At 42.2% G+C, this 15762-nt stretch overlaps 1 protein-coding gene across 2 annotated transcripts in view; it reads left to right on the forward strand.

Annotated features, from left to right (window-relative positions):
* Positions 1–726: 726 nt before the first annotated feature.
* The window catches only part of pbx1a (pre-B-cell leukemia homeobox 1a), a 45941-nt gene continuing 30905 nt past the window's right edge, over positions 727–15762 (forward strand). Inside the window, exons 1-2 of one of the 2 annotated variants that reach the window (XM_030074363.1) lie at positions 727–1400; positions 2224–2297. In XM_030074363.1, coding sequence (XP_029930223.1) covers positions 1216–1400; positions 2224–2297 — 259 coding nt within the window. In that variant the 5' untranslated portion in view covers positions 727–1215. The remainder of the gene's footprint in view (positions 1401–2223; positions 2298–15762) is intronic. The other variant, XM_030074362.1, reaches the window with a different exon arrangement.

Raw genomic sequence — 15762 nt, forward strand, 5'->3', positions numbered from 1 at the left:
AAACAAGTGAAGGAGGCATTTGGATATATAACCCACGTTGAGCTGTGATGCGCCACACACAGCTGCAGCACATCTGTATTGTGATGTTTGCTGTTTTTTGTTTGTTTCTTTCTTTTAAAAAAGGATTGGGGATTAGTGGCATCTGATTGTAGCAAAAGGAAAAACTATTTGATGCTAAATGTCTCATTATTTTTACACACACAGTGCAGGTTAGATAAGGAATATAAGCCTCTATTCATGATACAATGAATACACAGCTATTACAGTCGCTCTTGTTACTCTACTGATATGAGGCTAGTAAAACTGTTGCACACATCTACACATGAAATGCTGTATATTATTATATCTTTTGATTTATTTCTTTGATTGATTATGTGGATGTAAATATTCAGCAGGGAAATATATTGTCTCGGTGACAGGGTGTCTTTCCCAAGCACCACCATGCTGGTCTGTTGGGTCAGAGCTTCACTGCCAGTCACAATTATTTATTAGGCTACATATTCACTCTCTATCCATCACTGTATTGCCACCCGGTCCGGTCACATCTCTTTATGTTTATTATAGTGTCCCACCTTCCCGAGGAGGATGATTGACGTTTCCAGAGAGGACCGAGGTGGGACTTGCGCGCTCCTTCTTCTCCAATCGTTGCTTGAGGGGCGGAGGCTTTTTATCCATACTCTGGTTATGAGTCAGTTACCAGACATAAGCGAAAAACAATAACAGTTGGTGTTAGTTTGTGGCCAAAACCTTCAAAAGCCAGCGACTCTCGGCGCGTTTGGCGCATCAAGCTTTTTCGGGTAAATAGGAGATTTCATAACAGGGGCACAACGCGCTCCACTTTTAATCAGATTAGGACCCTTTAATGTTGAATCCTGCTTTTTTCCCCTTCCTACTGTAGCGGGGCAGGAGTGGCCAAAGCCAAAAGCAGCTATTCAGATCAGATTTCACCTAAACCAGCTGGGAGAGAGAACGAGAGAGAGAGAGAGAGAGCGAGAGAGCGAGAGAGAGGGTTTGTCAGTCTCCCTCCTCCCAAATCCAGAAAAGCTTACCAAGGAAAAAGGAGGAGAGTGTCGGGCGGTGAGAGAGTGGTGTGAGAGACGCATAGGAATCCAAAGGAATTTCCAAGGATATTTTCTTTTTTTTCTCCCATCATAAGAAAATTTCCAAAAAGTGTTTTGCCAGTTGGAGGCGAGGCAGCAGAGACCGTGGTCAAGGATGGACGAGCAGCCTCGGTTGATGCACTCCCACGGGGTAGGCATGGCCGGACACCCCGGCCTGGCGCAGCATATGCAGGATGGCACGGCAGGGACGGACGGAGAGGGAAGGAAGCAAGACATTGGAGACATTTTACAGCAAATAATGACCATCACAGACCAAAGCCTAGACGAAGCACAGGCGAGGTGAGGCTACAAAAGAGTTGTATTAATCAGAGAGCGGAAACATTAGGCAGTGTTGGGTGGTGGGGGGGTGCCGGGGTATAATAACATTGTGGTTTGTATCAAGACTGCCTCTAAATGAATGCAATTACGCCCTGCGAAGTCCATGACTGCGAGAGAGGGATAGAGACCTCATACTAAACTTGCCACGATCGCAGTTCATATTGTGAGGCAACTTTTGCATTCGGATTATTATCAAAAAACAATCAATTATTGCACTGCCATTGTAGATTCTAATTGGCGGCTGCAAGGCTTTTTAAAACTGGAGCAGCAGCATGCCACCTCAGTTTGAAATAGACTCTTACCTTTGCTTGTTACAAAGGAGCTTACATTAATAATCCTGTGCTAGGCTACATGTTGCAGATCCTCCCCGATAGTTTTGATCCAGGGCTGCCGTGATGACCATTAAATAAAATATGAACACAGTGCAAAATGCATTAAGACGTGTTCCTGTAAATGCTGCATATACTATTTGTAATCTTAGGCTAAGATTTCAAGTCTTACATTGTGTAGTGGTGAGGCAAAAATAATTAAATTCAATGTGGACCAAGTTTGAATATTATTTACATTGTCCTTAAGCTCAACGAGGTCCTGAAGTGTTTTCATTTATTTTTTCTTTTCTTTCTTTTTTTTTCTTCTTGCATTAGGAACAGCTTTAATGCCACGGAGTGGGTATTTTAATCTTTATCTTTTGATTTGAAGTAGCCCTGTTCATTTAAGCAGCTTTGCAACTATTGCCACTTGTTTGAATATTATTGATCAGGAAAGCTGTGTCGTTTCTTTTTAGGAAACATGCACTGAATTGCCACAGAATGAAACCTGCTCTCTTCAATGTCTTGTGTGAAATAAAGGAGAAAACAGGTAAGATCTCACGATAGTTTCTTTTGTTTTCATAAGACCAGCTCCACTATGCTATGCCTCTTTTTATTCTCTTGCACTTAATACTGACTTGAATTCTGATGCGGGATTATAGCAATCCATTTTGTGGTCTAACTATCAAAAAAATGAGAAGAAAAGGTGTCCTACATCTTAGTGTCAGTCCTTCTTGTATGTAAGGTTTATTATTATAGGATTTTTTTTCAAATATGGATTTACTTGGGCAGTAGCACGTGGCTCACGATCATTTAGAAATCCCTATTGCAAATGAATTTGGCATAAAATTTATTCTGTGTCATTTGGCTTGACAAAGGTCACACACACACACACACACACAGCACTCATTTGAATAAGACTGCCCCCACATGAGGTGCTGTCATTGCACAGGAGTGTTTTCATACTGACATTTGGGGCTTTTTGGGCTGGGCTCTCTCACCTTTCCTTTCTGTTTTCCTTGGCCGAGTTTGATGTTGATTTCTAAGTAAGCTGTTTTACATGCAGAGGCAGGTCAGAGGGATTTCTCTGTTTATGTTTGCAACGAGGGTCAAAGTCATGAAAAGGAATGTGTGAATTATTACTCACTTAACAGCAGATTAAAAGAGGAGCAGCTCACATGATGAAAGCCTGTGAATATTCTCAGAGGGATATGCAAGAGCCTTGCTTAAGAGATTGCTTTTCAAGATAGTGAATGAAACAAAATCCCTAATATAACCTTATCTGTGAGCACAACTTTGAAGATGTCTTCTAGTTTATTGTCACTTTGTCTGTTGGTGTGAGGGTTTTTTTTTTTAGTGTGTGTGTTGTGCTGTTGCATTCCCAGCTATTGTACAGTCTACCAGTGGATAGTTGAAAATAAACACAGTGCTGGTAGGGAGACAATACTATATTCCTTAATTTGCCATGAACTGTTCTTCTCTGACATTTCATTCCTATGAGTCAGAGTCTGGCACGGCTTTTCCAAAAAGGACAAGGAACTCGCTGGCGCTTTGGGATTTTCACCAAATTTATAAAGGTTAAAGAGTCCAGCCTGTGAGAGGGAAGCTATAGAAGGTTGGGGCCCTGTTTCTAAATCGCATGCTCAGGAAAGTGAGAGAGTAATGCCTGGCTCTTTGTAAACTGTCTGGCGTCTCTCTGGGTTCAACCAGAGTTCGTTTCCAAAAAGAAGAACAAAGTGACTTGGACCTTTTCCTGGCTTTTCTCCCTGCCTCTCCTCTCTTCCCACCGTTCTTGGCAACCAGGATTCGGAGAGCCTCTGACTACAGGCTCCCCTTGGCCTGCAAACACTCTTCCTCTCTGTTTAGGACCAAGTTTGGCAGTGAACATAATTTCAACGTAGTTTGTATTTTCTTCTTCCCTTATTATATTTTTTATTTATTTTTTTTATTTTTTTTACAAACTTAATTACCAAGTTATTTTTGTTCAAAGCGTGGACTATCAACAAATTCCAAACCACAATTTAGCAAGCTGTAAATAATTACATTGTTATTATGACGACATAATAGTATTTAAGCCGAAAAGATTTACTGAGGGAATCAAGACTTAATGGCTGCCTCACTATTTCCCCTGTCTAAATCTGAAGTGTCGAGCTCGGGCTCATCTTCGCCCATAGGAGGTTTGTGCAGACGAAACTGAAAATCCTTTCACTGCAGTGACAGTGAAAATGACTCAAACCTTCACCATGGCATTTACAGCCAAATGTGCTGAGTGCAGTGTATGCGAGCGGAGTACAGCCTGTAATTTGTCAGGTCTTTTTTATATTCTTTATAAAGAGTCAGCTTCTCCCTGCTTTTACATTGTTGCAGCCGGGGTCTCTCTCAGAAGAATTGCAAGCAAGGGCAGACTGGTACAAGAGTTGGGAGATTTGATGCCGCCTTTACCAGCCCTCCTTCTGGATCTCAGGGCCTTTTTTTACTGAACATAGGAAAACTTCTTGCTTAAATGAATAAATAATACTACATTGTGTCTGCATTCTGATGTGTGCAGGTATGGAAATGTTTGTTGTATGTTCCCTGGTTTCTCCTCTTCATGGTATGTTGGTGGTTGGTGTGTGTTGACAGCAGCAATATGGGACGTTGCAGCAATGAGGCTTCCACTGGCAAGCAGCTGACAAACAAGGCGGGAGTGCATGCCAATAGCAGACAGAGCAGACCTTAACTCCTGCCTGCCCCCCCCCCCGCACGACTCCCCCTGCCCATATATTTGTACCGGGGTCGGGCCCGTGTCATGGTGGAGAGTATTTAGCAAGCTTAAACAAGCACAGGTTTGCACATCGGCTCTGGAAACCCAACGGTGGAGGCTTGTGTTACCACTTACAGCTGTTTTCTTTTTTTTTTTTTTTTTGTCCACTAGTGTTATGTTTCACCAAAACACTCGCAGCTTGCCCTGTCTACCTGCCCCCTCTTGTTTTTTGTAATTTTGCAGGGCTGCCATCATTGTTTCTAAAGTTCCTGAGAGCACTCAGACTTGTGTTTTCCTGTGCTCACTTCACATCCTGTGAAGAGAGTTGGAGAGTGTCTTTGTTTGTGTGGAACCATTACGGCAAGTGGAGCTGGCACGTACAGGTTGACTGAGTAAGAGAAGCCAGACACCAAGTCAATGTTTCTGGGTGTCAGATTTCAGGCCCAGTCCCTCTCTCTCTCTCTCTCTCTCTCTCTCTCTCTCGCTCTCCCCCTCTCTCTCTCTCTCTGTCGGCCTGGGACTGTTTCGTCAGGCCGGTCTGTGTCAACAGCCTCACATTACTCCCATGCAGACTTGGGTCAGATGGAGTGCTCCTGCATGACTAATGTGATCAGACGGATAATGTATTACACTGCTTGAACTTATCAAAGCTTGAGACCTACTGAATCTGTTGGTCCCACTGACCCCGGCCCTCAGGCCCTACACTGCTAATTTGACTCGCGCGCTTGGCGTTTTAGATCGCCACTCAAATAAAGCTGCGTTGATTCTCCAGTTGTTTGAGTTCCTGTTTGGACTGAGGCATGCGGCGGGAGGAGCAGGCTCCTTTCATTAGTGCGAAGCTACGAAATCTGTTTCGATAAGTGCTCTGAAAATGATCCGTTGGTGGACTTGAAGTAAATATGGAGGTGCGTGCTGGTGGTACAATGTCAAATTACTATTTTCTCTTGCATCAACATCAAACAGTGACAGAGGTAGTTGAGCTCCCACGAAGCAGCGAATAGACTGGCCACTATGGCTCCCAATGCTGCTGTTTTTCAGTATTTAATTGACATGGCTGTCCATGATGAGTTCAGGGGTTAGTGTTGCCTCTCTTTGTTACTCTCCTCTCATCTCCAGTGACAGATGGAGGCATTAGTCTCCAATGTGGCGCTGTCCTGAAACTAATGGCTATGTCCTTGGTTTCCCCGCGCTAGCTGGGAGACTGTATATCTGTCCCCGGCTTGGAAGTGCCGAAGCAGCAGTTTATCCCCCCATGTTTTAGTTTCCACGGAAATAAGACTGAACAGGACTCAGTCTGTTCTCTCATAAATAACTTCAAATAAATAACTTCAAAATGTGTGTGAAGTTTTCCCTGTGAAAATGTTGCTGTTGATTTAATTGCAAGTTTAGAGGAAAAGTCTTCCACCGCTGACTAAAAAATGTTTACCCAGGCAAATAATTATGAACGTCGAGATGTATTTTTATAACGAGTACAAGCAGGGATGTGCTGATTAGAAGCTCATTTTTATATTTAAGGTGAAATCGGTTTCATGAATAGGCTGGTGAGATTATCCACTTGTCTGCTACATATTTAAATACAGAGTCAGCACAGTGACAGTGCAAACAGACACACTCCAGAAACAACACGATGCTGCTAATGTTTTTGCTGTTCCCTGTCCTCTGATATAAACTTACTTGCAATTAGGACAGCTAATATATTATGCAAATGTTGAGTGGCTTAATTGAGACATGTTAATCATGTTTTAAAAGGCTAATTACAGCCCTGTATATCTGAGGTGGGAGTAGTAATTAGCTGTGATAACAGGTCTGGCTGTAGAATGGTCATATTCAATGTGTGTATGTATGTTGCGTGTGTGTGTGTGTGTGTGTGTGTGTGTGTGTGTGTTTGTGTTTCTTTGTATATTTTGTATGACTGAAAACATTTTTCATTTGTTTTTGGGTGTTTAACTAAAAGAAAAAGTATGTTTGATGCCTCTATTTCATCTACGATATTTACAAAACACGTTTCAGTGTGTGTGTGTGTGTGTGTGTGTGTGTGTGTGATTTGGCAATATTTTTTTTTTTCTCCCCAACCTGTTGTGAACTTTCCAGCTGTAAGGAAACAAAAAGTAGGACAGAGAAAGCAAAATCACCCAGTTCACCTATTCAACAAAAATATGAGTGTATTGCCTCTCTATCTATAGTCTGTTTACCGCACTTCTCAATTTGGTTATCTGATGCAGCAATACTGGCCATTCTGCAAACTGGGCTTTTATAAAAGGCTTTGTTCTTAGTTTTCTGACAGAGATCATATTCAGATCCATTACGCTAAGAATGCCTTTCCACTTATCGAATATAAAATTGCTTTAGAGAGGAAATTTGCTCTACGGCGGAGTGGAGTTTCTTTTTTATCAGATGTTTGTCTCTGGAGCAGCTTTTAGTGTCTACAAAACAGCTCCAGTGACATGATTGCAGTCGCAATTGCCTCAGCCATTGTTTTTCTTATTGGTGCTGTTTGTATTTGATTGGATTTTCCGCAGTCTTGCGGAATTGCCCCCATGCTGTAGGACCAGTGGATGTGCATATCCTCATATTGTTGGAGTCAAAACACCTGCATATCTTATTACCAAGATGCCTCACAAGGGCTCAAACTGTACACAACAATTGCTTCGAAAATTATACAGATTTTTCAAAATATTTTTCACGGTGTCGAATCTGTTAGTTAAAAGCTTATAAGCGCCAAGCGTCAAACTGGCTTCCTCTTTTTCCTCATTTGATTTGAGAAACCTCCTTTTTTTTTTTTCTTGCATCAAGAACGCAACCTATGCCTTCAGATTTTCTTGGACACTTTGATGATGGTGGTTGCCCTGGCAGTTGATAACCTTTAATTCGGGGTGTGGGATCTCATTTCTCTGGCACCCCGCTAGTACGATGTAAGTGGTGTGTTGGCAGCATGCTGGGGTTGTACAAAGGACCCCCCCCCTCCTCCCTCGCCTCCTCCCTCGCCTCCTCCTACCTCCACCACCACCCCCCAACCACGATGAACAGTCAAACATAAAATGGCAAGAGCCCTTCCCTGGCTGACTTAGTAAAAATGACATAAATTAATACATGCTGCTTAAACAGGACCAAGATTAATGGTTGCCTTTCGCGGCGGCTTAGATCCACTGTCAGTTGCTGCTCGCTGCCCAGATGGAATCAACACCAATCAATGAGGCTACCCGACTCTCCCTGGATATCTGCTAAGGATGTTGAGAGGAATACACACATGCATGCACACACACACACAGGCACACGTAAATACAACCACAGACATGCACCGGGCAAAAAAAAAAAAAAGAAAAGAAAAAAAAAGAAAAAAATGCATGAATTGCACTGTCACTGATGCAGTATTTGTATTTGCCTCTTCAGAATCTCCCCCATATAAACTAGGAGGCATATCTTGTATTACTTCCATACAGAGGAATGTTCAATCAGGTGCCACAAAGTCAGATGGGCAAGAGCAGCGAGGCTGATGGCTCAGTAGTGATTGGATGTTTCAATTACTGATAGTAATGCCATGGTGTAGTGAGTCATGCAGTGCAGATAGCACCATTTATTTTAATCAGGACAGGGTAGAGATGGGTGTGGATGTGTCTCCCTCATTGCAGAGTAGTTTCACATTTAGATGCAGGGGAGTGTGCTCTCTCACTCTTTCTTTCTCTCTCTCTCCCTCTCTCTCTCTCTCTCTTACACACACACAGACACACACACACACACACACACACACACACACACACACACGCTCAGGTGGATTGAGAGTGGAGGAGAGGTTGCCGTGGGTAACGCATAGCGACAAGGTACTCTCTCGGTGAGCTATTCTAATTTATGTTAATAAACCTTGCCTTTGCCGTGAGAGACAAAGGGGCCACAGATGAGCCTTGGTAACCTCGGTACCTTCACTGGAAGGAGAGGCACAGACAAAGAACAATGCAGACACACACACACACACACACACACAGAAAAAGAGAAGAGATATTGAACTGTAGAGAGAGAGAGAGAGAGAGAGAGAGAGAGAGAGAAATACTGTGGCAGAGAGAGATGATAAATTTAGCCACACAAAGAGTTGTTTTTGTGGCTGCAGAATCAAACAGCCTCATGCTGGCAATCTTCCGTGTGGTGTGTGGTATCTACTATTTCTGTACGTGTGTCTGTGTGTGTCGGGGGGCAGAAATAGGCAGGCAGTCTCCCGGGATTGTTGCTACTAATTCTGTGGGGCCTATAGGGACACGGGGTGCTGCGGTTTTGGATCACTTCCCGGGGCAGATGTGACACCACAGGTAGCATTTAGCACAGTGGGGTGAGAGCACGAGTGTTAGCAGAGGTCAGGACTTGGCCTGGCTGCCTGGCAGCAGAGAGACCGTCTCAGGGTGCCGGATAAGGACCCTAAAATCTGCCCTCTGTGCTTTCAGGCAAGGGAAATCCCTATAATCGGTAAAATCAGGGAAATAACCACCAAATACATTACAGTGTACCTCATAACATATTTTGTTTGAATTGTTGTGATACACTAGTGTCACGCACAAAATACCCATTTGAACAATTCATATCTGCCAGCAGGGTGAGATAATTTCACTTTCTAATGCAAATTTCATGGATCACTTAACATTATCTTCAAGCAAGAGGCATGATCCGCCTTATTTCAACTTACTGTCACCCAAATTATATAAATGTGAAATTGCATCTGAGACAAGGGAGATTTTTTTTTTTTTTTCACCTGACTGGCAGTCTTGACTCATTTCACTCATTTTAAGGATACCATATCTTTTTTTTTTTTTTTTTTTTAATGCAATTTTAAGGCTCAGTGCAAAATTAAACAAGTTGTTAAGATGCAAATATTTGCAATGTTTGAATTATTCAGAAGATACAATTAATAGAGTGTCAGGTTTTATTGCCTGATAAGGAGAAATATTTAAACTATTTTTCAGAGTAATGCCAGTGAGAATGGCGGCTGATCCGTTAAGGCCTGGCTGGTTCCCTCTTTGTAGATATCTCTAATGTAACCCAGAGAGTGAAAGCTGCTGGTTTCCTCTGTGCCTTCTGTCTGCCAGCTTGCCTTTGGCAGTGTTAGTTCTGGACAGTTAACTCCCACTGAAATTATGTTAATTGCTGTCATTTTCTTTTTTCTTCTTGAGCATAATCAGCAAATTATGTACTTCTGTTCATTTATTACTAGGCCACTTTCTAACAGAGTCTTTACCCTTCAAAGATCAAAAGTTAGGAGTTTGTCGTGTGGTTTTCTGTCAGGTTCTGGATGTAAAACGTGAGTGAATGTACACAAAGAAGCATGCAACAGTTCGTCACCACATCACATCAATATTGTGCCACACAGAAGTCTCAGAGTTAATTGTTTTGTTGACATATATCTTATAATATCAATTGCCGAAACGACACAAGGCTCAAGTTCATAAGTCATATATCAATATCACAATTTCAAGGCAAAGTCGTCGTCTTTCTTTTAATTTATCCATTTAATCGCTAACAGAATATATTGGAATGCGTATCAAAATGTGTTTTGGTTTGTATAATCTGTCACTCAAAAATCTCTGAAAAAAAAAAATATTTTAACAAGTCAAATCTGCCAGTTCATATGTTTCAGTGCCAGTCGACTTGTTTTGAAAATTCTCTTGAGTCAGTTTACATTTTCCTGGTACAAGCGGAGTGTTTTGTGCCGTATTTCAAGATTAAGAAGGAGACAGGAAGCCCAGCCAAAGCTCTCTCTGCTACCAGTAATTGTTGCTCAATTTCATTTTCATCCTTTTTCATGGAAACCTGTTGTGAGTCGATCACATAGTTACACACAGAGTGTACATGCATGGGCGCCTTCCTGTGTGTGTGTGTGTGTGTGTGTGTGTGTGTGTGTGCATGTGTGTGTGCTTGGCAAAACTTCTTCTTCCTCTTTCAAAACAGAAAAGCAAGAGGTGAGGCTTATATTTTCTTCAAGACATGGAAATAGTGCATTTTGAAGTTGACATTTGTAGCAGACATTTGTGGGGAAGATTAAGTCTAATTTTAATAAAGCTACATCACATGATAGTGCGCCCTTAATTAAAAGAAATTTAATAATCCTCAGAAAAAAGTGATGCAAATAAATTCCAGGGTGACATATATGGATAAATTGTGTTTAGTTTTGTTTTTGTTTTTTTTGTTTGTTTGTTTTTTGAACAAGCTTTGTTTTGAAGATTTTTTGCTTTTCCTCATATCATACTATACTTTGCTACTGTTGCATGGAAGACACTTTTTTTTGTTTTGTTTTGCTTTTATTTTTGTAATTATTTGTGGATTATTATTATTTTTTTTTTTTATTATTATTTTTTAGCAGCACCCTGCTCTACAGTGACTTACCACACATCCACAAACGGGATCAACCACACTCTTCTACTTTTTTTTGCCGCACGCCAGCTCCATCGAAGCTTCCCAGGTGTCCGTGCCTTGCTCAAGATCCCTTTTTGCTGTGAGGGAATGGTGCAGCAGCATTTCTAACTCATGCTTCCCCCCGTCCAGCTTCTGGGATTTGAACCAGCAACCATTTGACCGCAGACTTCTCTTGCCTCTGGGCTACTGCCAGGCCAGCCGACCAGCGAGTGACAAACACTTCTTCTTTATATTATATTTTATTTGCACTTGGCTCCCTTGCACCACCTTGTAGGCTGTTTTATTGGACATGTCCTTCGACACCATGTTTAGCAGTCTCCTCCCCTAAACACATAAACTTCCTTTATGCTCCCATTACTTCAGTTTATGGAGAGCGTCTTCACCCCTCCCTGCCGATAAGATCATATTGATAGATTGATATTGGGAGAGCCATAGTGTGATAAAGGCACTGGGGTTAAGAGCTTCTTGGATAGTTTAACCTTGATAAAACAGTTGTTTCAGTGAGGCTGATTTTGCCCCATCCGTCTTCATCCGTCAGGGCCCCGCTGAAGTATGCAAATGAAGGCAGTAGAGGGAAGCGCCGTGTGCGGTTAAATGGGGCGTTGCGAATGTGCGGTGTACCGCGCCGACGGGGTGATACTACTTACTGTCCAAATTTAGTGTGTCTCTTCTGAAACATCCTCCCCCCTCTTCCTTTTTGTCTGCATTTCAAGAATATATACAGCCCTGTGAGGAACTGTGGCCTCTCGTAAAATGATTACTGCCGCAGCAGCAGCAAAGCAGTTTATGCTTACATGTCCTTGTACACATGTTGTGTTATTACAGATTTTAATGTTTTTGAACTGGAATTTAGTGGCTGTGGAACGGCGCGTCTATAAATATGTGTGCACTGTATGTGTTTTTGTGTCGGCGTATTTGCATTTACATGTTGCGGTGGATTTTATTGCACGCTCCAGCCATCCATTTTAGAATATGGCTGTTTATTTGAGTTAATTGGTAAGTCTGGGGGTGTAAGGGTAATAATCTTTATGTTAATAACTGTTCATGCCTTAACACTGTTCTCCATTCACATTTTACGTTTCTCGGGTAGCTTCATTTGCCTGATTAGTTTTGTACCTACTCAGCAGCATTAGCAGCGTTTTTGTGTGTGTTTGATTCTCTCATTTATCTCGTGTGTCGGAATATTGATTGATTCTCCTGCTCACTTGTTATTTTGTTCTGTTCTTCACAACTCATTTTCAGAAAGGGGGCCAGTAGTAAGGCCAGAAACAGAAACCACATCTTCTCTCTGCCGTATGACTAGCCACCACACACATAAAGCTGTCAATCAAGAGCTTTCCTGCCTGCCCTTTGTTATGGAACGCCAGCTCTGTGGGTGGGTCCTCTGGGTGATAGATGGCTCAGAGAGCCTATCGGGCTGCAAGAAGCATCCATCTCTGTCTGGAGCCTGTTAAACAAGCTTGGGAAAGCAGCCATGTAGTCCTAACCACCACTGGCCTCCACTAAAAAACCCCATTAACATTAATGAAGGATAGCTTTAAAAGTTCTTCAGTAATAGGCTTGAATTGGATTTATGAGTCAGATAGTTTGCCAGAGAGTACGTCATGAAAAATGTCACCGGTGGATAAATGGAAATGAGCGTTTGAAAGGTCTCAGGACAGTGTTTCGGTTCAGCTTGGAGACAGACTTTTTTTCCCCCTGCAACTTGTCCCTCAATCATTTTCCTTCTAGCCCAGAAATCAAGCAGCAACCTCAGAGTGCCTCTGAAGGAAAGTAAAGTGTTTGATGTTTTAAGTGGCTGCAAAGATAAAGCTGCTTGTCTTGCCCACAGTGCTGCTGCTTCTAGGAAAAAAAAAAAAAAAAAAAAGTTCTTAATACTTTTTGTAGGTGTTTGTTCCTGGTGGCACTGGCCATTTCAATATCTTGTAACTACCACTTTACCTGTCTGGCAGGTCCCTATAGATGGTTGATGTGAAGCTGCCATTAGACAGCCAATTCCTCAGCCACAGATTACTGTGCCAGCGTGTGGTAATCACAATGTTGAAAAAGGTCTGATTGCACACCATCCAACCTACAAAGTGTGGCATAAATGGGTTTTTCAGTGGTTCTGCAGTAGGTTGGTGGTATGTGATCACAGTGCATTAGAACTGTCAGAAACAAAATAGCAAGCTCTTTCAAATCATGTGAATGCTAAGGAGATGCAGAAATGCACTTGGGCTAAAACACACAAATTAGGCCGTGGTGGTCTTGCTCGGTCAAAGTAAGTCATAGGTAAAGAGCACCAAGTAATGATTATTTTTATTTTATAATCTGTTGATTATTTCCCAGAGTAACTGATCAATTGTTTGGTCTATAATATGTCAGAAAATGGTGGAAAATATTGAATTTGCCACAGCCAAAGGTGACTTCCTTAAATCTCTTATTTTGTTCCAGAAAACCAGTGCACACATATTTATAGAAAAACAAAAAATATTCACATTTGAGAAGTCAGAATCAGAGAAATTGGATTTTTTTTCTCAAAAATGAATCAGACTGATTAATTGATTGTCAAAATAGTTGCCAACTGATCGATTATTTGACTCATCGTTGCCGCTGTGTGTGAATGTACATCTGAGTTGTCCCATATCATGTTATCCACCCTTTGTTTGGCTCTTTGGAAAATGACTTTCTCATTTCATATATCTTTGCTCTCTCTTGGCTTCTCCATCTGTTTTTCTTTCTCCTCTCCCTCCTACCATCTCTCAGTTAGTCTGCTCTCTCTTAACCTCTGATGTCATTAGCGTTGGAAGGAGGTTGAGGGCAGAGAAGGGGCTCCATACTTAATGAATTCCACTGTGTCTTTGCGCTCCCCCACCTAGTTAACCCTACCTCCTCCAATGCTCAAGGTGTCAAATTAGAGCAGCTGGAAAAGGAGAGAACAAGGAGATGGCCAAGGTACATCGCACCCCGCCTTCTTCTGAATCTCCCTAAAGTCACCTAATACAACACGATATTCACCAGTGGTATCTGTGTAGCAGCTATGCAAACTGTAGTATTTGCACAGTGCTATGCTTACTTTCACCATCCAGTTGCTTTAGCTGGTGGTTATGTCTCTTAACACACGGGAAAAAAATTACCATTTGCTGAAATGTTAATGGTCCCCTATGCAAAATTGCAGAGGGTCGACTGAAGTGAGGATCGTTAACACTCAACTGACAAAAAAACAGAAAAAACACTTCATTTGAAAGGTCAAGTCTGCACAGTTGATGGCCCGAGTCACTGATAAATTTTGTGCTTATTTCACATTTTTGCCAATTACGTCCTCAGTGCAATCTGCAACTTTGCACAGCGCACCTGTTAGCGATACAGAAATTACAGTTTAGCAAAAAAAAAAAAAAAAATCCACCCTTACACTGTTGTGTTAAAGTGTTGTAATTTCTTCCTTTGCTTTCTTTGTTTTTTGGGCATCGACCTGCCCTGTGCACTTCTTGCTACGTTTCCCACAGTGCTTTTGGACAACTCCCACAGAAATTTTTGCATTCAGTTCATGAAGCGGGATGGAGCCGTGGTGACGGGGATGGCAGAAAAAGAGTTTTACCGAGAAGAAGGGGAAGAAGCGAGAGTTTCAGTATTCAGAATGCAAGTTGCATTGCATTCTAGTCTATTGAGGCAACTGTCAGTGAAGAAATTGGTCTCTCTCCTGCTGTGTTTAATTTTTCTCTGTTTGATTGTTTGCACTTTGGCACGAAATGGTGACAGTAAACAGAGGCTCTCTCACCTCAGTTCTCAGGGCTTACATTTGATGTTTATCGCTCATGTTTTAGACAGCTGAAGCTTTTTTTGTGCTTTTTTTGTGCTTTCAAACTCCATCGTAGCTGCACTGCAAATGTCTCAGTGTGACATTACAATGTTTACGTTTGCTATTTATCTGTATATCTGGTGAAAAATAAAAATACTTCACCAAACAAGAATACAAGGTACGTCATCCATAGCCTGGTTTTAACAGTTTTCCTGTGTTTTAGGGAATATCCCTTTAAGCCAGCCTAAGTTGTTGTTGTCTACTTTAGCCCAGCTTTAACAGCTGATAGTCCTGACTCAACACAGAGCAGGCATCCCCCATGGCTATGCTTACTCACTCCTGAGCCCAGCGTTTAGTTTTCCTTGGCAGACCCAGGCCACAGCTCATTAGACTAAGAGAATGTGCCTGCCTTAATTAATGATATGTAAATATCCTTGAATTGGCCACATTTGCATATTAAGAGAGATTTGTGGAATCTGTGGTGTAATATATTTTAATTAGGGATTAATTAAAAATAATGAGAATTTCATTTCGCCTGGCAGGTTGTGTTTGGTGTGAAGCGTGCGTCTGGCCCAGTGTTTGAATGCCGAGGCAGCTACCAAAATGTGAAGGAACCACTGGTCTTCCACTCCTCGCTATCTCAGCTGCATGCAAACATACGCGTGAAGTGTGTGTGTGTGTGCACTTGCGCACACATGCAGGCCAAGACTCACAAGCGCATGCACACACACACACACACACACACACACACACGCACATGCTCTGGCATCACATTCCTTGAGATGCCAGAGCCCTCCCAGGGGGTCTTCACAACAAAGCGTTCTAGCTTTTGAAAGGGGGTGGGGGGATCCAGCATGAACACCCACAATATGTTTTTGGGGATGGTCCCAGTTTGGCTCGATTTCAGCTCTTCTCGTCTCTCTGTTTTTTCCTCGTGGATGGGGAATGGCTCTCAGACACGGAACACTAGTTATGTTGGCAATTATGTTAATGGAATGCCATTAGGCCATGATTCTATATGAGCGATTGGGGAGAGAGGGCACGTTTTCAGAAACCCAAGTCAATGCAAAGGATGCGTGTGTCTCATCCAGTCGGAGCAGA

This window comes from Myripristis murdjan, chromosome 17, assembly GCF_902150065.1.
Source record: "Myripristis murdjan chromosome 17, fMyrMur1.1, whole genome shotgun sequence".
Taxonomy (NCBI): Eukaryota; Metazoa; Chordata; class Actinopteri; order Holocentriformes; family Holocentridae; genus Myripristis; species Myripristis murdjan.